We start from the raw sequence: 22,761 nt of genomic DNA, 5'->3' as shown, positions 1-22,761 counted from the left end.
CATTTTCTAACTGGACACGATGTGAACGAGCGAACATTAGCTTGTGTCAGTGTTTCCCACCAAAGATGTTCTAACCTGCTCCATGCCTCAGTGAACTGGCGTCCAACCTGTTTTCAGAGCAACAGCAAGCCCATAGCTGTCAAGTCTCCTGTTTTGGCCAGAAAACTACCGTATTTTCCCCCTCTTTCCCGCCGTCCTCCCGTATTAGTATTTTCCCGTAAATCTCCCGTATTATAATATAAAATAAAAAATAAAAAAAACATTCCTCTGCCTCTCCAAACTGAACTCTGTCACTAGCCTCGCGAGGAGTACAGGAATGCAAAAACTACATGCAACAATGCAAATATAGACTAACTCAGCAACCTGTAGAGGCAGGGCGCTCAGTCAGCAAGCTACCTTCTTTTAAAAACATGTCCATTTACAACCTCTAGTTGTTAAGGTGATAATTATTGTGCACTTTTTAGTTGACTATTGTCAGATGGCAACAGTTTACATTGTTGTGCTAAATGATGCACTTCCATATCATATGAAGACAGAGTCAAGCTCGCAGTTAAAACTCTGCTACGTCCTCAGAGTATCTAATGGGTGCTCAAGCTCTCGAATACTTCTAGATAATATGGAGACAAACAAATAAACACCAGCAAAAGTTAAGTCCTCACTGGGGGAGCTGAAGCCTGATTTCAGACAAGGACAACTTTTTTACTTCCCAGTAATTGTCCTCTGATTTGATCTGGTCAAGAAGTACTTTCACAGTAGTAAATACTCTTGCACAAATGCCATGTGCCTATGTTTATAAGAATCTTAGTCCGCAGAGAACACGTAAAAAAACACAGCAAGCATAATCAACATGTGCAGTGTTACTAATACAATCAGCTCTTCTATGAGGTAATGACTGTGCACTCTAAAATGGAAAGAATGCGTGGCGCCGGGCAAACATCCTCTGGGTGTCTCTTACTATTTACAAGTGTATGCGAAATCCCCCCCGCCTGAAACCATGGAAACCATCGACACAGTCCTCACTGTTTGGCAGATCGTTTCAAGTTCATCACAAACACTGTTCACACTTCGAGAACAAAGGCTGAGTACACATGTTGACAAGCAGCACACACTCCCCACCATTTCCCCACTTACCGCTCTGTCATCCTACACACACATACACACACACACACACACACACACACACATATACATATAAACATTCAGCAGACAGAGGTCAACACAATGCATGACATTCTCATATGACTTAAACATTTGTGAGGAGAGGGCTGTCACTGCTCTTTCATTCTCTTTCTTCATCTGCTCTTTGTATTTTTGACAGTGCATGAATAGGGATGTCACTTGATGAACAGACAGCCAATGTGTTGTTTCAAGTTCAGGGGCTGAGCTGAGAACAAATGAAAGTGACACATATTGTTTTCAGATGCTGATGAAGTTCCCTCCTCACATGAGTCAATGCTTTGGTCCCCTGCTTCCTCAAAAATGTTTGGGGGGGGGGGGGGGGGGGGGTTGAGTGTTGACATGTCATCATGTTTTGCAAGGTTACAGTTGACACAGTTTTAGCAAATGCTGGAAAATTCCCTTTGAAGTTTAGATGCCATTTGATTAAAATCAACGGGGAATTTTTGTTATTCAAAAAGTCACAGAGTGATGGCGACGAGTTTAAACACTGGCACAGTTTTTAGTAAGTTACAATCTGTGGAGTGTCCTGAAGCATCTTCATTTTTACACCATGTTCACTCCAGTCCCATTTTTTCATCATTTTACAGGACAACTCTGAGACTTAATGGATGACTTGTGCTCAGTTTGCATTTCTCCACATTGTCTGTATGTGTGTGTTTGACACAGGACCATCAGTTCAACTGGGACGACGGGATACACAGGGACCACCGGCAAGGGCTGAGGCCGTCCTCCTCTGACAAGAGCAGCCAGGCCCAAAACTACAAGAACCAGGGTCGCTTTGCCACCATCAAATCAGCATCACTGGTGAGTTTAACAAAACTGGTCCCTCTTTTTCAGCCCTTTTTAAATAGGAATTGTGCAAATTTGCAGGAAAGCCCAGTCAGTCTTTTTCAGCATTGGCAGTATAAAAACAAAATCGAGGAGTGCAGCAAAATGCCGCCTACCTACTTTTGTTTATACAGAATGCACCTTTTTCGGGGCAATGGGTTGCGTGAGCAAGTAACAAAACATGTAGCTCAGCGTGTGACGTAAACACTGACATGGGAGGGAAGCTGCGGCTGGTCAGTCCTTCGGCAATTCTCTCATAAGTTGGCCCGTCCTTCACCGTCCCCGTCACTTGGTTGATGGCCTCTTCGTTTGTGAGGGCAAGGAGGGCGCGCAATTCCTTGTCTCCCCAGTTGCTCATCTTTACAGTGTCTGTCAGGTTTGCGTTTCCTTCTTACTACTAGCTGCTCATGCCTGCTATCAGCTGTTTCCTGTTTATCCACTGCCAGTGGGTCGCACGTGCGGCGTCATCAACAGCTCCTCCCGTGGCAGAAGGGCACCTCGTTCTGTGTAAACCAAAAAGATTCCGCCAATATGTCTACCCTACGAGGTGGAAAATTGGGCACCTCGGATCAACTCTCCAATCCAGCTCTGTGTGTCTAAATGCTCACAGCTTGCCAGCAAAATGGCCCAACATTTGCCGAAAATCTGGCAGTGTAAAAGGGGCTAGCGACAAACGTGGCTGGAGGCATAATGTTTTCAGGTTGTCAGTCCCATTCTTCTGAACATGATATCTCAAGAATGCCTTGAGGGTATTTCTTCAAATTTGGCACAAACATCCAGTTAGAGTCAACAATGATAATTCGATTTTGGCGGTCAAAGGTCAAGGCCGCTGCAACCTCGTCCGTCTCCATCTTGTGAACGCAATATCTCAAGAACACCTTGAAAGACTTTCTTGAAAGTGTCGACTGAAGGAAGACCTGATTAGATTTTGGTGGTCAAAGGTCACTGTGACCTCACAAAACATGTTTTTGGCCATAATTTAAGAATTGATAACACAAGTATGAGAAAATTCCACACATTTGTCAAACAGGATACAATGATGAAGTGATGATACTTTATATCCAAAAGGTCAAATGTCAACTTCGCAGACCATATCTCAGGACCAGAAGGGGAAACATTTGGTCAGACACTGTGATGTGTGTGTGTGTGTTTTTTAGAAGATGTAGCTTCTCTGCAGCAATGTCCATATTTGATGCATGATCCACTGTCATGGCTCCACATCAGTCTGGACAGACATGGATGTAAACTGTAACTGCTACTTGACTGGTTCAAGTAGACATACAACCAGTTTCTTTTTAAGATCCTAAAACATGTTTTTGTCTGCTGAAAGTGTTTCAGGATCATTAATTTGTGCAACACTCACCTTGAACATTGTGTTGCTTTGAAAGCCAAAAATTGGAAAAACTACTTCTTGCAGACGCCAAAATGTTTCTCAGACTGTTGTGTTTACACAATAGCAGCCGACGAGGGCACAGACGGGGCATCTTTTTGTTTCCTTCTATACAAACCTGCCTGCGAATGTGGCGGTGGAACGTTGAGTCTGGGTGAGATGTACTGTAATGTCTCGAAGTGTGTGATGTGGAACAAACAGATGTTTTAAACCGCCTCTCTTTCCTTTGTGGACCCACCTATTGATATTTATTCTATTATTTTTTATTCCTTTTGGTCTTTACCTCTTCCTCGGTCTCTGTCTCTATATACGTATCTCTGTTTCTCTGCTGTCTTTCCTCTCATTCACCTCACTCCCATTGTTTTCTTCTCTTGTACTACGCTTCACATTACCACTCCCCTCCCTCCGCCCTCTCCTTTATTTCTTCCTCTCCTGCACTCGGTAATACATCATTCTCAGATCTGACTCCATATTCTGAGTTGAAGGGGGTGGATTTCTCTCTCTCTGTCTTTCTTTCTCCGTGTCTCTCTTCCTCTCTCCCTCTCTCCCTCCCTGTCTGTTGTCATGGAAACCGGCTCTAGTAACTAGTAAGTAGTTGTGGTGTTGTGTGTGTGTGTGTGTGTGTGTGTGTGTGTAAGCGTATGTGTGTGTGTGTTTGTGTATGTGTTTACCCATCCATGACCCAATGGTTTTAATTGTGAGCCCCTTCTGCTGTCAGGTCTTAAACCAGACACGAGAGCACGTGAGCAGAGAAGGTGTGTGTGTGTGTGTGTGTGTGTGTGTGTGTGTGTGTGTGTGTGTGTGTGTGTGTGTGTGTGTGTGTGTGTGTGTGTGTGTCTCCGTGTCCTAATAATGTCCTTGATCAGACCGTGAATCACTGATAGTCCAGCACTGTGAGGTTTTTTTATGGAGCACAGGTCTCCTTTATCTGTATTCACACACCACTGCAAATTTCTTCATCATAGGAGCTGTAAGATTCAGTCCAGCTGCAGATCCAGTCTACACTTTTTAAAATTTGAGGGATGGTAATAAAAACATGCCAAAGTGAAGTTGATCCCCTCAAAAAACAGAAGCTCTAAAATTCCAGAGTGAGACACGAATAAAAAATCCACCCTAACGCGTCTATTGATGATGTACCTTGCACCTTACCCTGACTTTTCCCTTCTGTGGATACATAACGACGATATCATTATGTCAGTTTCCCTTAAAATGTGTGTTTCCCTGTGGAAAACGTTCTCAAAATCATCCTCAGGAGTCTCTATCCCAGTGGTTTCCAACTTCTTGACCCCTTAAAATGGAGCAGTGTCTTCTTTCAATCACTCGTCAGTGGTTGGATGTTTACAAGCAATTTTCTTATTTAATATGAATTATTTTTAGAAGCCTGAGTATGTAAAATCATCTTGTACAGCCATTGAACCACAGAACAAAATCCGGTGTAGCAGAAACCTCCCATCACTGCCATTAGAAGAAAGACGACGACCTTTATATAAGGTCATTTTTTTATGATGCTCTTCATCCCATAAACGTTACCAGCCCATTATAATAATTCATCTAATTATTTCGATGTATTATGGCATGATTATTAGAAAATTATCTCACAAAAAAAATACATCTTTCAGTTTTTGTAGCTTTGTTGCAGAAATGGGCTTTCAGTCCATTCATCTCGCAACCCTTTAGAGTTATCTCGCAACTCCCAGGTTAGAAACCACTGCTTTTCACTTTTATTTGCACTGTTTAGTGTTAGCTGCTAATGGCCACCAAGCCATGTAGCACAAGCTAGCTACTAACTTAGCTCACATAGATGTAATAATGGTCCTTTCTCAAGCATCCTTAAAGGGAAATTTTGGTTTATTTCAACCTGTCTCCTATCGTCCTAAATTTCTTTCAAGTGACTAGTGACATAAAAATAATAGTTAGCATCTTAACCATTAGCCTAGATACAGTCGGGGCGCATAGTAGCGTCAGACCTGTTAAAACGTAAGTGAACGGGCAACCTTCAAGTGCAAAGTTTGTCCACTAAACAAGCTTTTTTCCACAAAGACCGCCTCATATCGTTAGGATAAATGTCAGAGAACATATAGAAAACGACATGTAAACGTGTTGTCTTACCTTACCGGTGTGCTGCCATGTTTGTTTACCATTTAGCTCTGCTTTCCAAAGCGCGGCCGAAATATCGCGAGAACAAGCAGTGATCTCATACCGTGCCTGAAATCTCGTGAGCTCTAGATAAAGCCCAGCCGCACTTTGGGAAGCAGAGCTAAATGGTAAACAAACATGGCAGCACACCGGTAAGGTAAGACGACACGTTTACTTGTCGTTTTCTATATGTTCTCTGACATTTATCCTAACGATATGAGGCGGTCTTTGTGGGAAAAAAGCTTGTTTAGTGGACTAACTTTGCACTTGAAGGTTGCCCTTTCACTTACGTTTTAACAGGTCTGACACTACTCTGCGCCCCGGCTGTATCTAGGCTAACGGCTAATATGTTAACTATTATTTTTATGTCACTAGTCACTTGAAACAAATTTAGGATAGGAGACAGGTTGAAATAAATCGAAATTTCCCTTTAAGTGGCATTTCATCCCAATATCAAAAATACAGATTACCTTTTATCAGTCTAGATTGTTTTGGTGTGAGTTGCTGAGTGTTGGAGATATCAGCTACAGAGATGTCGACCCTTCTCTTGAATGTAATGGAAGTAGATGTCACTCAGCTTAAACAATACATCTGAAAAATACAATAGAAATGTCTTTTTTCAGAGATCATGACCCGGTTACTCAAGATAATCCACAGACCTCGTTGTGAGCAGTTTGACGTGGGAACTATTTTCTTCCTACCAAACTACATCCGCCAGTCGCATCACCGTGCAGAAGGAAGCGTGCACCTACTGCCAGCTCACTGAACTCAACTGAGCTAGCTAATGTTACAGCACAGCTAAGGAGGACTCATTAATGTTTACATTTCGTGCTGTCATGAGCATGAGCCTCGCTTCCTTCTGCGCGGTGATAAGGTTGGCGGTTGTAGTTTGGTAGAAATAAACTTTGGTTGAGACGTCGAACAGGAGTTAATGGAAATGTAAATTCAAGACATTTGTTTCCATGCACAAGATTCAGATCCTCTACTCACATCGATTTAACTTTCAAGGAAAATAAATCTTTCTTTCCTCCTCCAACCCTTCATTAGTTGCTTGGAATCACTTTCACATCACTGAAATATAGTTCACACACAACTCAGTTCTGTTTAAAAACACTTTTGTAAGTTGCCGTGGATTAAAGTCAAACTAAAATACCTCAGATGTAAGCAGCAGAGGTGGCACACACTGCGTCGGCAGCTCTGTGTAACCGAGGCTGCCTGTCTTGGAAAAGAGGCGGCATCGTGTAAACCACAGTATGTGTGTCGTGTGATAGTGCCGGTCCTGCCCGCCGGCGCTGAAAGAGAGATGACATCATCTTTTTCTGCCGAGCGCAGACGTCCTCAGATTGGCCTCGGCTCGCTGAGACTGGAATCAGCAGGTAGACAAAGAGAGAGGGAGAGAGAGAAGAAGAACGGGGGGTCCAGATGGTGAAGGGTGATGGATCGCTGAGAGAGAAGAGAGAGGAAGACGGAGAGCAGGGGAAGAGAGAAGAAATTAACGAGAGGAGGGGATTAAATAAAGACAAAAATAAAAAAACATACTGCCAGTAATAAGTTTCCAGTATGCAAATTTCTGAGTTGTTAATGTTGGATGAAATTTGCTCATACTTCTAAAAGATAAAGGAGGAAATCATAGTGATGGATAGATACTAGTGAATAAAATGAAAGAGCGTATTGGCTGGAGAAGGTAAAGACGTGGTGGAGGACACCGACGGCAGATATCAGGGGTTGAGAAGGACAGATAAACAAACAGAGACAAAAGAGCAGCGCAGATTGAAATCTGGCCCGTCAAAGAAGGAGGCAGAGGCAGAGGTGACATGAAGCGAAGAGTCCGATCTGACGTGGAGGTGTGAGAACATGGAGAGAGAAGACGAAAGGAGGAAAAGGACGGATGAAAGATGATGCAGAGAGGCCAAAAAAAAAAGAGGAAAAGAAACAGGAGAGCGGGATGAAGAATCATCGAGGGAGATGGGAGGAAAGGGAAAAGGAGGAGGAGGGAGGGAAACGGCACAAAGACATGGATGTAAAGCGAGAAAGGGAATAAATGTGAGAAATAACGAGCGAGCGTGAGGGAGGGCAGGGGTTATTATAGGTCAGATGAAGTGACTGACTGAAGCGTTAAGCTGTGTGAGAGACGACATCGTTGTAAGATGTTTCACCTCTGCTGTAACCTGACAGCCTGTAAACCTATCAGCACTTAAATAACACCGCAACAGATTACAGTCGACACTTTGAAACATGCACATTACCCATCAGGCAACAGTTAGCGCTTATAACTCAGGAGAGAATTTAAAGACTTATTTGTAGGGATGGGATTTGGAGCTGGTTTCAAATTGTCTGATCCATCAGAATCATATGCCTCTGAGCGTATTCCTTTCATCAGTGCCAGCGTGTTTTCTGACAACTGCATGTGCAGAACAATGATGCCGAACTTGTGTGTCTACGCTGTTTGAAACTTGCAACAAGAAGGAGTGCAACATGGGCTTAAACTCCAGGAATGCCATGTATTTGATGCTCGACGCAGATAAATATCCTGTATATCATTAGCACCCTACAGCCTCACATGCATGCTCTTATTCTACTTCTACCCTGTGTTCAGATTTATCCACTCCCATCCCTATGTATTTGACATGTAAGTGTCAGAGGTTGTGGTTAAACCAGATGGACTTTTGCGCAACCTGACACATGAGAACACAGTGCCCCTCCCCCCTCGTTTGTGCATCTACAGGAAAACAGGACAATAAAGAAGGGTCTGTAGAGGCTTTTGCTTCCTCTCTTTGGCCAGATGACTTCACCATATGTCACTATACATCTGTAGCAACATTCAAAGTACAGCTGTGTCTTCTTCTATCTCGTACCTGACAAAGATCCAGCTCAGGCTTTATATCGCAATTTTTAAAGCTCTTTTTAGGAAGTGTTATTGAGGCACAGTGTCAGGGTTAATTCTTACTCATTAGAGCTCTGATTGGTCCCCAGAAATTAGTCTCAACCCAACATAAACCTGCATACATTCTGTCCAAGCCTGACCCGAGCCTGAACCATTTTGGGCCCCATTTCTGACAGCTAAGGGCTGACATGTTTCCTCCCTCCTTCTTCTTGTCATCCTTCTGTTATTTTAAAAGTCTGTTGTCTTGTGCACAACCGTTTGGGCTGTGTCTCTTACTGCGTTTCTGAGTGTACATGGCGGTCCATGGTGATGCAGCGCGCAGATGATCTCCGCTCTTCACTGCATGTTACGCACATCTCTGCCAGTGCTGGGGAGGCAGAAGCAAACACTGCCAACCAAGTCACCCTCCCTGGGGCATGTGCTATCTCCCCCGGTTCTCAACTATATTACATGGTTGTTCTGTCACTCTTCCTCTCTCAAAACACTGGTAAATTGGTGAGAACCTGATCTGATTCAAGCCTGGGGTTATTTTGAACAATTACAGGCGGGTCAGGCCCAACCAGGCTTGGACAGAGAATCAAAGCTTTAATACCTATTGACATCTCGTGACACGCAGAGTTCAAACTCTCTGTGTGTCTAAGTTGTCTACGGTTATTAATTTGATAGAAATGCAAGAAGACAGTTTTGAGTGCTCACCTCACCCTACGTATTTCTTTTCACGCCGATCAGTCACATCAGCAGCCGCCAGCACAGCAATTCCCCTATTCAACAAATCACTACAACATTAAAACCACGTTGACCTGTCGAATAAGCAAAATAACTAAGTTCAGCTGCTTAATTCCTCCTGATCGCACTGGTACATTCACCTTCAGCCTGCATGCCCCCCCTCCTCTCCCTGAATATGATCTCCTTTCCCTCCCTGAGCCTTGTGTGAAAGAGGCCGTCACATGACGTGACTTGGCCCTTTGTGGTGGCGTGCAGGGTGGCAGCGAAGCAAGTGACTAGGATTGGGAGCTGCTGTTACAGTGGGGTATTGATTCAGCGCAGATTAAGGAGAAGGGGGAGCTCAGCCTCCACCTGTTTCCACGCCAACCCCCCGCCTTATTTTGTCCACTAGATGCTCTTATTTTACTCCTTATTATTTCCATTTTTTTCTAACTCTCTCCCAGTCATCTGCTGTTTCTCCTTTGCACTCACCCCCCTCACCCCTTACCCCCCACCCTCCCCTCAGCTCGCTGCCTGCTCCTCTCTAACCCCCCTTCTCCAACTTCTCTCACTCTTTCTCAATGAGGTATTCATGTGACCCACCTGCTGTCCGCCGCTTAGCGTTAGCCCGACTAAAGAGCAGCTCTGTGCTCTTGTTGGCCCGCGCGGTCGGCCTGCCTCATTCACAGTTCACACGCCTGCCTTGGCCGCTGCGTGCCCAGGGCACGAACCAAGGGGAAGGGAGGGGGGGTCGTCTTCCAGTAAGGGTGGGTCTCAGGGTGGCATCGGCGCTCAGGCAGGGTTCTGTCGGGCAGAGGATGCTGCACAAGGTTCCTGGATGCTGGTTCACTTGGCTAAAGTCGCCATCATGTTTGGCCTGAGGAGTTCAGGTGGAAGTTATGAGAAGATGCGGAGCGAGTACTACCTAGATGTGGAAAACCCTTTCTGTCCTCAGGTTGGTGTTTTTGGTGTTGGCAGGTTTTGCTAAAAAATGCCGGGAGACATTGCTGTGAAGACATTGTATGTTCCTTGGCTTGGATTTAATTTCATTATGTAGATGTTAAAAAGTGTTTTTCTAACTTTTTTTTTCTTGCTCCGTCTGACTTGAAGACATTTTAGATCCTTTGTGGTTGCCTGATCTCTGCAGTGACTGTGTATGTGCGATAGTCAGATGAAAGAGCTTTTGTTGGGCTCCAGCAGTAGTTCATCTAAAGGGATTTCACAGTATTTCTTTTTAAAGGTCGTAATTTCCCCTCATTGGTTCTGTCCTACCTTTGCAAAACTGACAGGTGTTACAGTAGCAGTTGAACTGTGATGCTTTACAGTATTAAATGAATTCTGTTTTCAGTTCTTCTTGGAGAAGGTAACCCAGATAAATTAAAAGTGCATATTTACAAAGGTCAGGTGACAGGTTAAATGTTGCTGTTTGTATGCGGCTATATTTTAATGCCACTAAACTGTTATATATGCGTCAAATAATTAGGTTTTCGTTCTGATCAAAAATCAGATATCGCAGCGCTCACATCTCCCAACTTCTCCGTCTCCACAGGTGACCAAACAGATCCACGAACATGAGCAGGAGAGCGAGCTGCGGGAGCAGATGTCGGGCTACAAGCGCATGCGGCGGCAGCACCAGAAGCAGCTGATCGCCCTGGAGAACAAGCTGAAGGCCGAGATGGACGAGCACCGGCTCAAGCTGCAGAAGGAGGTGGAGACGCAGGCCAACAACGCCTACATCGAGCTAGAGAAGCTGGCAAAGCGCCACGCTGTGCATTCTGAGAAGGAGGTGGGATTCGTGAGGGGTTATGGGACATGAGTGGAGGGGATGTATAATGTACAGTAACCCCAAAGTTATTTCACAGATGATCCCACCAACCTACATGTACCATCCAACAGTTGGCGGGGTGACACAGGGGGAGGACATGATGTTGAATTTATGAGTCTTCAGCTGCTGGAGGAGAGCTTGTTGAAAAGTTAAATTCTGTTTTAAACCACAAAGCTCCAACATTAGTCTGAATGCTACAGAAAGTTGTTGTTTAGACTATACGCACTGCTGCCACCCAATGATACATAAGATGAAACACAAGGGCAGAAGTGGGTCAAACAATGTCACGCTCTGAAAAACAAGCTGCATATCTCAGTGATTAGCACACAGCATGCCGGACAGGCCAGGGAGATAGAATATCTGTTCATGTAGACCCGCGTGCACCCCCGTACACAGCAACATAAACACACAATGTCACATGAAACACGTGAGCGACATGTCGCTCAGCTAAAACAACAAGTCGCTGGATGTCAGCTTACAGCAGAAAACATTAATGGGATGTCCTCTTGTCTGAAAATGGGTTATTTAAGCAATTAATTATGCCTTTTTTTTTTTACACTTCTTCCCCAAAGCATTTTTATTACTGTGATGTGTTTTAAGACTGACTGTAGTGGAAATAAAAACCTGTATTAGACCTTATCAAATAACTGACATTATGAATATCCTACAGACAGATAACAGTTTTTTTTAAATATCTGTAAACCGACATTAGATATGACAGCCAATAACAAAGAAGTCCAGTGTTTTTATCTGATCATTCAACCAGATTGTTGCTGTGTCGCCATCTGAAATTCAACCAACCCCTGCGAATTCTGCGTGACCTTGCAATTTTGTCCAATCATCGCAGATGTTTCACAATTCTGACCAGTCATCGTAGTTTCCCGAGACTTTTACTTATCATAACAGTCCCTCCATACTGTCACAAAATTCACATCCTCGTGTAGACACGTGGGACACGAATGTCTCACGCTAAGCAACAAAAATCTCTGCAATTCCTTGATGTTCTGCACCAAAGTGGAGGTAAACTGTTTCGTATCCTGTGCAACATTGTGGTGGAACTGTAACACTTTCCTACCGTAAAACAAACCTGGAGAATGACTGAAACACACTGACATCAGATAAGACAAATCGCCATGACAGAGGCTGTTGCATCTGTATTTATTAGAAATGCTAGAAGATTAAAGGTGAGTTAGATTTAACATGCATCATTAGTGGTAACATTAGCGTAGCATGAAGCATGAGCTCAAAGCAGTGCAACAAAATAAAAAAACGTGTCATGTGTTTTACAGTTTTCACTTGCTCCTGCAATTTTATTGAGGAAAAAAAAACACTTGAAGACACTGCAACATGCATCACAATTTTCCACAACAATCCCTAAAAAGCCAAGGAAATATACATGACATACATATAAAAAGTTAGTCGACATGAGATGTAAGGCTGCAACTAACAATAATTTTTTTATTGTTGATTAATCTGCAGATCTTTTTTTTTTACTAAAAGATAAATATTTTGTGGATAAAATGTCATTTGAAAATGGCTGTTATAGTTTCTGTTGGCTCAAGGTCAAATCTTAATAAATATGTTTCGTCCAACCAACAGTGCAACACCAAAGAATAGTCAGTTTTTGGCTTTTTTAGAAAAATGCCTGAAAAAATGATCATATATATTCAGTTAAGGCCCCTATGCTTAACTAACAGCCCCTTGCCCTTGTTTTTCTCCTGTTTCTCATGTCCACCAGATGAAGACGGCGTTGGCGGATGAGAAGAAGTTCCAGCAGCAGATCGTGGCCCAGCAGAAGAAGGAGCTGACCACCTTTCTGGATAATCAAAAGAAGCAGTACAAACTCTGCAAGGAGAAGATTAAGGAGGTGCGCCACATTTGTTGCTTTCCTTTTTCTCTCTTCAGGCGAGCTCCTTTGTACGCCTCTCTCGTGTGTGTGACACACGCTTCTGTCCGCTGCTCGCTGTTGAATCAGCCCTCCTCCACACAAACATGCACATTCACTACCTCCGAAATGGTCTTTTGGAAGTTGCGTTGAGTCACTCAGCCCACTCACTTATGTACCTACACATGTATATTCACACAAACAAGGAAACCCACAAATCCACACACACACACTGGAGCGTTTGTGTGCCTCCACAACCTTCAAACTGAGTCCAGAGAATACTCCTGTGGGCTGGGAGTTTGATACACTGTGTTTTCAGTTATAAGATAAGTGACCAAAATTAGGTCAGCGCAGTTAAAAGAAAGCATCGCTGGCAGGGAGAGATATTTCCCACCAACTGAGGGCTGTAACGGAATTAGACACCACAGAGAACGGGGATCAGGCTCATGTGTTAAGTGCATTAGCTCGAGTTGTAGATTACCTTAAAGCCCATGAAAGAGAAAGAGAACTCAAACTGAGGAGGGATAGATTTGGCTGAAATTATGTTTTTTTTTCTATCCCTCCTCTGGCTATGAAAGTCGTCTGTAGCTCCAGACAGAAGGTCAACCGGAGTGTGCCGTATGCTCTCACTACAACACTTGATATCATGAACACTATGATTTATTTAGGCAGTATGTACGAAGGCTTTGTTTATTTTCACTTTTAAAACATGCATTTGTAATACAGTTTTATGCTTATATTTGCTTTTCACATATCTACCATTTTAATGTCTCACACCAGATAGTTTCTTACCCCCTTGTCTTTATTTTACCAGATAAACTGATATTTACACGGACAAATAAAGCTTAAATAATGCAAGATAAACCTAATGATTGCAGCTCAAATTAACCAATAATTGGCTGTAGCCTTGTACAAACTCTGTCCTGTATTTGTCAAAACAATCTCCTCTCATAATTCCTCTGCTTTGCCCCTGTCTCAGGAGATGAACGAGGACCATAGCACACCCAAGAAGGAGAAGCAGGAGCGTCTGTCCAAGCACAAGGAGAACATGCAACATTCCCAGGCCGAAGAGGAGGCCCACCTCCTGTCCCAGCAGAGGGTTTTCTACGACAGGAACTGCCGCGCCTTTAAGCGCAGAGTCATGATTAAGAGGCACGACTTGGAGCAGGAGCAGATCCGAGAGGTGAGGAGGATGCACATATTTAAAAACAGCAAGTGCAATTTAAAATTTGACTTGATTGTCCATTAAATTGTTAAAAGTACAACTCCGATTCACCAAACCATCGAAGTAAACACCCTGTTTATAACTTGTTTGTGCTGCTGGTGTGAGCAGGCCCAATGTGATTATAATGCCAAAATATTTTTCTCAGCAAACAGCAGGGTTTCCTAAATGATTGCACCCATTGTTCTTCAGATCTGCGAGGTGTTTCCTAATAATGTTAAGAAGATTATTAGAGAGTAAAGCAAGGCAACAATGTCACAATCTGAAAAGCTGCTGTGTAAATCTGGAGGGAGTCTTAAAAGCTTTCTGTGGGAAAACACACAAAACTCTGAGTCACGTTTCAGATGATGGTTTTAATGTTTTGGGTCACGGAGAAAGGAAGTGATTAAATGAATGGGAAAGATTTAATGGGTGATATTTATTGATTTTTTTTTCAGCTGTTGATAATAACAGCCAGCGTTCTAAGCCTGAAACAAACAAACGGGAACATTGATTTCTACATGTGAAAAATGTCACATTGAAAACAAGCTGAACAAACAGTGTCGATCAATAGCACCTGCTGCAAGTCATCCATGCGCCCTTCCCCTTCCTCTTCCTCTCCCTCTCTTCCTCCATCTTTCCTCCCGGCCCTCCCAGGAGCTGAACAAGAAGAAGACCCAGAAGGAGATGGAGCACGCCATGCTGATCCGCCACGACGAGTCCATGCAGGAACTGGAGCACAGGCAGCTGAAGACCCTGCAGAAGCTGCGGATGGACCTGATCCGCCTGCAGCACCAGACAGAGCTGGAAAACCAGATCGAGTACAACAACCGGCGTGAGCGCGAACTCCACCGCAAGCACGTGCTGGAGCTCCGACAGCAGCCTAAGAACCTCAAGGTGAGTCGACACAGAGACAGTTTGCAATCCAGGGTTTTATAGAGTTGGTGGTGATTGTTATAAGGACACAGGTGGGATGTAGAGCTGACGGTGAAAAGCAGAAACCTTTTTGACATGCTTTTGTTTCCAGATTCATGTTCAAAAAAATATCTTGTGTCTTTGAAAACACAAATTGGATCCACCTCTAAGATGGCGCAAGCCATGAGCAACGTCTTTTATGTTTTGGAGAGATTTTGATAAAACAGTGATGCAATGTGGATGTAACAAATTAATTTAGGGAAAAAAAGTAGTGAAAGAACATACGAAATGTGTCACCTCTGAATGTCATTTCATTTTAATTTGTTTTTAGGATAACAAAGACCAGAACTCAGATTTTTGCCCCTGGATTTTGTGAACCTTTAACCTTTAGCAGCAGAAATTTTACGGCATGACGAAAGACAGACTTTTAGAATAAATATAATACTTTTTAAACTGTCCAATTCCTCCTCTCACAGTTTTTGTCTGTCTCTGTCCCCCTCCTCTTCCAGGCTTTGGAGCTGCAGATCAAGAAGCAGTTCCAGGACACGTGTAAGGTGCAGACGAAGCAGTACAAGGCCCTGCGCCACCACCAGATGGAAGTTACGCCCAAGGCCGAGCACAAGACGGTGCTCAAGGCCCTGAAGGATGAGCAGACACGCAAGCTGGCCATCCTGGCTGAGCAATATGAGCAGAGCATCAACGAGATGATGGCCTCACAGGCGGTAAGTGGAGACACGTGAACGTCATCGTTTCTCTCCGGACAGTAATTTGTTGTTCTTATAAATGGAGGTGGGCAGATTTTAATACAAGAAATTTTAGAGGAGATTCTGAGGCCTTTGTCTCCACCTGTTGCTCATTATTTTACATTTTCTCCTCTTTTTTTGTCCTCATCTCCCATCTTGTTATTTTCTTATATCCTTCTCTTCTCCCTTCCCCTTTCTGTCTCACCTTCATTAACAATCTCCCTTCATGTCTTGATGAAATCACAAACCCGTCCTCCTCCCCTCCCCCTCCACTATCTTTCCATGTCCTGTCTGTCCCTTTTGCCCTTCCATTTTCTCCCATCCCTCCATCTCTGCCTCTCTTCTTTTCTGTCCTTTCTGTCTCTATTCCCTCTTTCTCCTCTCTCCTCCTCTCCTTCTGGGTGTCTTATCAATGTACTCACACCCTCCCTCCCTCCTCCTCCTCAATCTACCCATCTCTCCCTCTCTGTCTCTTTGTACCTCCCTGTCCCCTGTTGCGGTCCATGGTCGGCTGTGTCAGCTGCGTCTGGACGAGGCCCAGGAAGCCGAGTGCCAGGCCCTGAGGCAGCAGCTGCAGCAGGAGATGGAGCTGCTCAATGCCTACCAGAGCAAGATCAAGATGCAGACCGAGGCGCAGCACGAGCGCGAGCAGCAGAAGCTAGAGCAGAAGGTGTCGCTGCGCCGGGCTCACCTGGAACAAAAGGTGTGGTGAATGAAACACGCGTCACTTTAAAGGAGCCACTCTATTTTTTTTATTTTTTTTACTGCACAATTGTTTCTCACTTTCCCCAGGATAAAGACTTTACTGACATGGCTACATTATTTAAAACTGATGCATAAATTAGAGAGGATTTCTTTGCTCTCAGGTGTAAAACAACTAATCCTCTGACATAAACCTAAAGACCTGCACTACATGTCCAGTTATTCCACCCTCCTAGTTAAATGTTTTAAATTGAAACACAATGCAGCTTACAGAGAAAAAAAAGTTCACGAGACGACAACTGCGACAGAGAGAAACAGAAAGCAACCGAACACTGGATTCACACTAGATGTGGAAGTGCTACAAAGTGCGCCGATTTTTCTTCAAGCGCTGCCTGCTTCCTCTCAGTGCCCTTGCTAACCACTTTAGCTGCTGAGGATGCGCCGCGGCCCCGAGCTCCACAGCCTGCTCCCCTGAGTGTAGTGTATTTTTTTCTGCGAGGCACAAGCAGATCCGGCAGGAAAACACACTCATCATTTATCATGAGTGATATGAAGGACATATAAATGATCTGATTATGAAGGATGATAAATTATGCATGCCACGCTTCCACATATTGTCAGTTGTGTCTAAACAGAGGGAGAGACATGCGCGCGCACACACACACACACACACACACACACACACACACACACACAGAAACAGACAGACAGAGCTGTGCGTGTGATTACAAAGGAGCAGAGGAGCAGAAGCGCTCGCTGACTGGCGCTTGTGGTGCCCTATGCAATGATGCTACGTCATGACTGTGCGTCATCATTTATTCGCTCATCACACTTAGTTGCATTTACTCTTTATTAATCAACTTTTCTACCTCCTCCAAGCATGAAATCTTTTTTGCAATATTTCGAGCATTTACACCTAAGGTTTTTTTTTTGTACAAATTCAAATGCGCATAACGAAAGGTGGATGGAAACCTACCTATCGTTACACTATCCATCAAAGTTATTACATCATCACTTAAAAAAAATGCCCTTGAGGCTCTGAGATTTGTTTCTAAAGGTGAATATTTGGTTGAAAGTGGTTCTCACACGTCTTTCTGACCAGCTTAAATCGGGGAAATTCGTACCGCCACAACCTGAAAGGTATCACTTTAGCATTAAAAATGTTATTACAGTATCAGCAGGACATTTATTACACAATTGGTACAACTTTAATCTGGTTAAGTGCAAATTTTATTACATTTTTAGAAAATAAAAATTAAAAACATTCTGAGCGTTTTTACATTTTATAATAATCTTTGTTTGTATAATGTCCTCCAACATCCTGCTCTAACAGGACCTACAGTACATCACATTCAGGAAGTTAAGAGACCTCTTAAAGATCTGAAACATGCAGGTGTGTAGACAAACACAAGCGGGCTGTAATAAGTTGAAATATAAACAGTCCAACACCACGCCTTGCTTCAGCGAACAGGTCGGGGTTCACATTTGCATCCACCTCAGCAGGCAGTGCGGGCATGAAAGGCGACCCAGACAGACATTCATGAGTTCACGCAGACACACACACAGATTTCCCTCACCACAGGTGGTGATGACAGTGGCATGCCTTCCTGCGGGGAGCAGACAACCATTTCTCTCCCACGCACGTCTAATGGTGGTGAAATATCCAGATGACAGTACGGTTCTCTTGTTTCTGTCATCCTCTGTTTATAAGAAGACACAATTAATACAGTTAAGCTTATTATTATGGCTTGTTTTTAATAGGTTGTTGTATGTGTCCAGTCTAAGTTGCGTATGCACATGCAGCTTTAGATCTGCCTAAATTCATTCTTTTATTTTGTAATTATCAGTCATGAAGTAGAATTAATTATGACATCTGCAGCTGTGTTGCAAGCTGGCAATTAGCTTTCGTACTTAGTTATAATTTTACATTTCTTCACATAAATTTGACACAGTTGTATCAATCTGTTTCCTACAATTTGGTTGCATGAGCTCCTGATTGAGACTCATCTTTTATGTGACAGTCAGGCAAGCTGCCATGTATACAAATGACATGTGATAAGATTAGAACGGCCAAGTACGCCTCCTTCCAAAGTGACCGACGTCATCGCCACAGTCTAGTAGACAGCACTCCGACAACAAAGGGAGAGACATTTGAAATGCCGCCCTAATCCAGTTCTGCTGGGTCCAGTGGACCACTGCGGTGGTCTGTCGCCATCTCCTGGCTGCGTCCGGATCTGCTCTCTGAGACTGGGGATGATGTCATAGTTTTAGAAGCACTATTGTCCTCCGGTTCGGTTCATGGTCAGAGTCTGGAGTTTTCTGTGCATGCTCAGTAGTTGGCCAGATTGCCGTATTGCGCCATGCAGTGCTTTGTCTGCACCTGTGGTGCTGAGTTAATGTGGGTGTACGGTGGAAAGATCCAGCAGACACAACTCCTGAGTTATACAACTTAACACACTGACACCTTCACAGGATAAGACAATGAGCATGAAAGTCTGCATTCAAAGTCTGTATTTAAGGTGATTTAGTAAGGATATAAAACAGCGACAGGGGGTGGACACAAACGTCCTGAACAACTCTGCAGTATTATGAAAACCAACACAATGGTCCTGCAGTATGTACAGGACTCGTAAAGGTTCCAGTGTGACTGTGTCAGAGGTGTTGGTGCAGTTTGACGCTGCAGTTTATACTGTGGTGCATTGAACTGCATTACATCATGAGGCTCTTCTCTCAGTTGTCTTCACCTCTGGCAAATAACAACAACAGAAATTAAACATCAGAACTTAAAAATGAGGTTCGACCCTAAAACTGCTCTTAAAAGAAGTCGCCACACACCAATGGTGCACAGCCAAGTGTGTTATTACTTATTTTGCTCAATTAGACCTCTCCATTAGGACTGTGTTGGCGTGTACAGACTAAGCTTGCCTCACTTTCCTGTCAGTTTTGTTGCACTTGTTGGGACAGGACAGCTTCAACTTCCAGTTTTCGTGGAAGGATTCTGCCAAAGATACAAAATCAGCTCCCACACACTGTTGAAGGAAGACTTCACACCCCAAATGAAACATCTTGTAGAGATGAAGGAGACAATAAATCGTGTTATAATATTGCTCCATCACTCTCTGCTCGATTGTACTTTCATAAACTTAACATTTTATGTTGTAGCTGCAGGGTTTCTATCTGTCACCTGTTTCTTCACTCGCTCAGTGAAGAAGTTTGCACCTCCAGCCCATGATTTGATTGGTCAAACACAAGTGTAACTAATACCATTGATAGTGGCTGCATTCCATTTATGTTAGCCAGTTGTGGGACCCTGGTGTTGTGCATGCTAGCTAATTTACTGCACATGGAGCTGAGCCTAAATTAATGTTATTAGTTCCACATGTGCTTTTCTTTCTATTAGAATAAGTTGCACACATGTTGTTTTGACCGTTTCACTCTTTTCTATTTTATTTTTTGCACATGTTTTTTGTATTAAAAAAATAAGATTTCTAAATTTTTAAAAGGTTTAGTTTTTATGACTTTGCTTTCACATTTGGACTGTATACTTTAAAGATGTTACTGTGGCTACATCTTTTACGACTGATGATTATAAGGGATATTACATTACATATTTAACTGTTTGTTTTTAAAGTGCAGGGTAAAAAGACAATTGAACGTTGAACAGAGGCCCCAAAGCTGTTGTACTGTCATCTGAGTGTTAAAATATTAAACTTGAGGAAAAACTGAAACTAAAAATCTGCATAAAATAAAACCAAAACTACCAAATCTGTCAAGGTAAATAAACTACAACAGAAATAAAACTTAACTTTTCATTAAAAAAATATGGTAATTAGAAATGTCTCATACATTAAAGTGGAAACAGACAACTTTCTCTTCAAGTGTTTCCAAGTTATATTTTTGTTGTCGCCGCTGTCGCAAACACAACAATCGCTTTCCTTTTTCCTCAGAGTAGCAACTTCCAACAACACAGTTCATTCATTCATTCATTTAGTAGTAATGGAGACATGAAAGCAGGTAGAAATGGTGCCAGAGTGACTGGATCGGCAGTTCACCTGGGGACAGACAGAACCGCACAGTGAAAGCAAGGTCGATAGGAAACCAGTCTAATCACCAATGGTGCCATTATTCTGTAGCCATTATATTGTGCAATCAACATTAACTTCATAATGTTATATTAAAGAAACAGTGTGTAAGATTTTGGGGGATTTAGTGACATCTAGTGGTGAGGATTGCATACTGCAGATTGAAACTTATACTTAAAACTTATGGTAAGAATTCCTGAAGTGTTTATTGTTCAGGTTTTTTTATTAGGAACTGAATTATCCGTACAGGTGTCTGACTCTGATTTTTAACCAGAAAAATACTGAATAAAGCAGTTTCACGTTTAAAAAAAAAGTGCGTTTCTGCCATGCTGTTGGACATGTTGGAGACGGGCCACTAGTCTAGTACCTGCAAATATGTGCTCACCTTTTTCTCTGTTAACTTTTAATCAAGAAGCTCCAGGGGGTTTTGAGGGCTCCTTCATACACAGCATAATTATTATATTCTCTTTCTGCCAAGATATTCCCTTAAATCCTACACACTGCTCCCTGAAAGCAACAACTTCTGTCACCAGTTTAACCCTGTACGTCTCTTGTTCCTGTGTGTTTCCTGCAGATTGAGGAGGAGCTGGTTTCTATTCAGAAGGAGCGAACCGACCGCATCAAACACCTGCTGGAGCGCCAGGAGCGGGAGACCGACACCTTTGACATGGAGAGCATGCGGCTGGGCTTTGGCAACCTGGGCACCTTGGACCTTCCCAAGGACGACTACAGATGAGGGGCCGCTGTTGCTGCCGCTGCTGCCACCGTCTCTCGTAGTCCCCGGGGCGTCCGTCTGCCTCAGTACACCCCTCCTCTCCTTTTACCTGACAGTGCAGGTGTTCACTGCTGCTGACGCCCTCACACACAAACACACACAGACGCAAAAAAGAAAAAAACGGCTCCAGAATCAGCTCCAGTGTGTTTCCTGGGCCGGTCAGACAGAGTCGATGGCAGGTTTTAGTACTCCCCCCTCCTACCCTAAACCCACCTAAACTTCCTCCCCCTCCTTGCCTCTCATGGTGTCACAAGATGACGAAAAAAATATGCTGGATAACTTCCTGTAGTTGTCATGTTTTTGTAAGAATAATGATAACATAGTCACAGTGTTTCATGTTTCTTGTGCAATGATGACACTTTTGTTGTGACTAAACGTGGAAGACGAGAGAAGGAGGGAGAGAAAAACGAGGGCAGATGGACGAGCGACATTGCTCCACAAACATGCATTCTTAGAGGTGATTCATTTTTTGGTTAGTTTGGTGCAAAAAGAAAAAAAATAAATCTCTGGACGAGATAAATCAAACAGCAGATTCTTCAGCAGCCGTCAGTCCGTGCTGCGTCTTTCAACACTTTTTGGTATTTATTCATCAGGACATTTTTATGACAAATTTGAATAATTTGATACTTTGAGACACAAATATCATGTACATACAGGTACGCTTCGAATAAATGTGACGGGTGAATTTAATTACTGTGGGGAGGGTGAATCGTGGTACTCGACACGTGTATCATACTGATTTCTCTGCACTGGCAGTCAATGTGAATAATAATACATGTGAACTCCATCTCCCAGCGAGCACAAAGGGCTTCACAGGCGGGCTGGGGGACTTGTACTTTGTGTATAGAAGGATTTATGGAGAGCTTTTACTTATTTTCGTATTGTATTTTAACTGTCACTCAAATCAAAAAAAAATAATTTTTAAAGGCGCTTCTTTTCCCTCCCCCCTCCTCAGAGGCTCAGTCATGTATCAATGGGATTCTCATCTGATTTCTTTTTTTTTTTTTTTTGCTTTACACAACTCCCAAGCTGTGTATTTTCTTATAAACCAGACCCGTATGATGCTTTATTATTGCATGCACTTTAATTTTTTTTTCCAGGTTAAAAGAAAGCATGAATCTGTCAGAGCTTTTAATTATATTTGTAAATAAAGTGCTCATCACACAAACGAAGGACGTGTTATCTTATCATCATATTCACTGCATACTGTCACAAACTGGCAGAATGAATGGGAGAAGTGAGAAGTTGGGAGTCCATGCAAAATGTTTAGTTAAAACAAGCATCATTTATTAATCTAAGAGTAACTTAAATAACCAGTAGAGTGTGTCGGTCAGTAATGAAAGCCATGCATGGATGTGTTGTAGGTGCAAACCAAAAGCAATGATGCCAAGTGGACGTCAGTTGCAGGAAGGGAGAGAGCGAGTGAAACCTTTGACCAGCTTTTACAGCCTGGGAGGCCCAGGTGAGCTCAATCCAGGTAACGACCCTCCCACTTCAGCCAGCTACCTGAT

At 43.2% G+C, this 22,761-nt stretch overlaps 1 protein-coding gene across 3 annotated transcripts in view; it reads left to right on the top strand.

Annotated features, from left to right (window-relative positions):
* Positions 1–22,418, top strand: part of taok3a (TAO kinase 3a) — a 98,097-nt gene extending 75,679 nt beyond the window's left edge. For all 3 annotated transcript variants that reach the window (XM_049578487.1, XM_049578488.1, XM_049578489.1), the window contains 8 exons: positions 1,846–1,983; positions 10,672–10,908; positions 12,686–12,814; positions 13,812–14,015; positions 14,691–14,930; positions 15,458–15,670; positions 16,212–16,394; positions 21,050–22,418. In XM_049578487.1, coding sequence (XP_049434444.1) covers positions 1,846–1,983; positions 10,672–10,908; positions 12,686–12,814; positions 13,812–14,015; positions 14,691–14,930; positions 15,458–15,670; positions 16,212–16,394; positions 21,050–21,211 — 1,506 coding nt within the window. In that variant the 3' untranslated portion in view covers positions 21,212–22,418. The remainder of the gene's footprint in view (positions 1–1,845; positions 1,984–10,671; positions 10,909–12,685; positions 12,815–13,811; positions 14,016–14,690; positions 14,931–15,457; positions 15,671–16,211; positions 16,395–21,049) is intronic.
* Positions 22,419–22,761: the final 343 nt, after the last annotated feature.

The sequence above is a fragment of the Epinephelus fuscoguttatus genome, linkage group LG6 (genome assembly GCF_011397635.1).
Source record: "Epinephelus fuscoguttatus linkage group LG6, E.fuscoguttatus.final_Chr_v1".
In the NCBI taxonomy this organism is placed as follows: domain Eukaryota; kingdom Metazoa; phylum Chordata; class Actinopteri; order Perciformes; family Serranidae; genus Epinephelus; species Epinephelus fuscoguttatus.
This window is presented reverse-complemented; position numbering and strand designations above follow the sequence as displayed.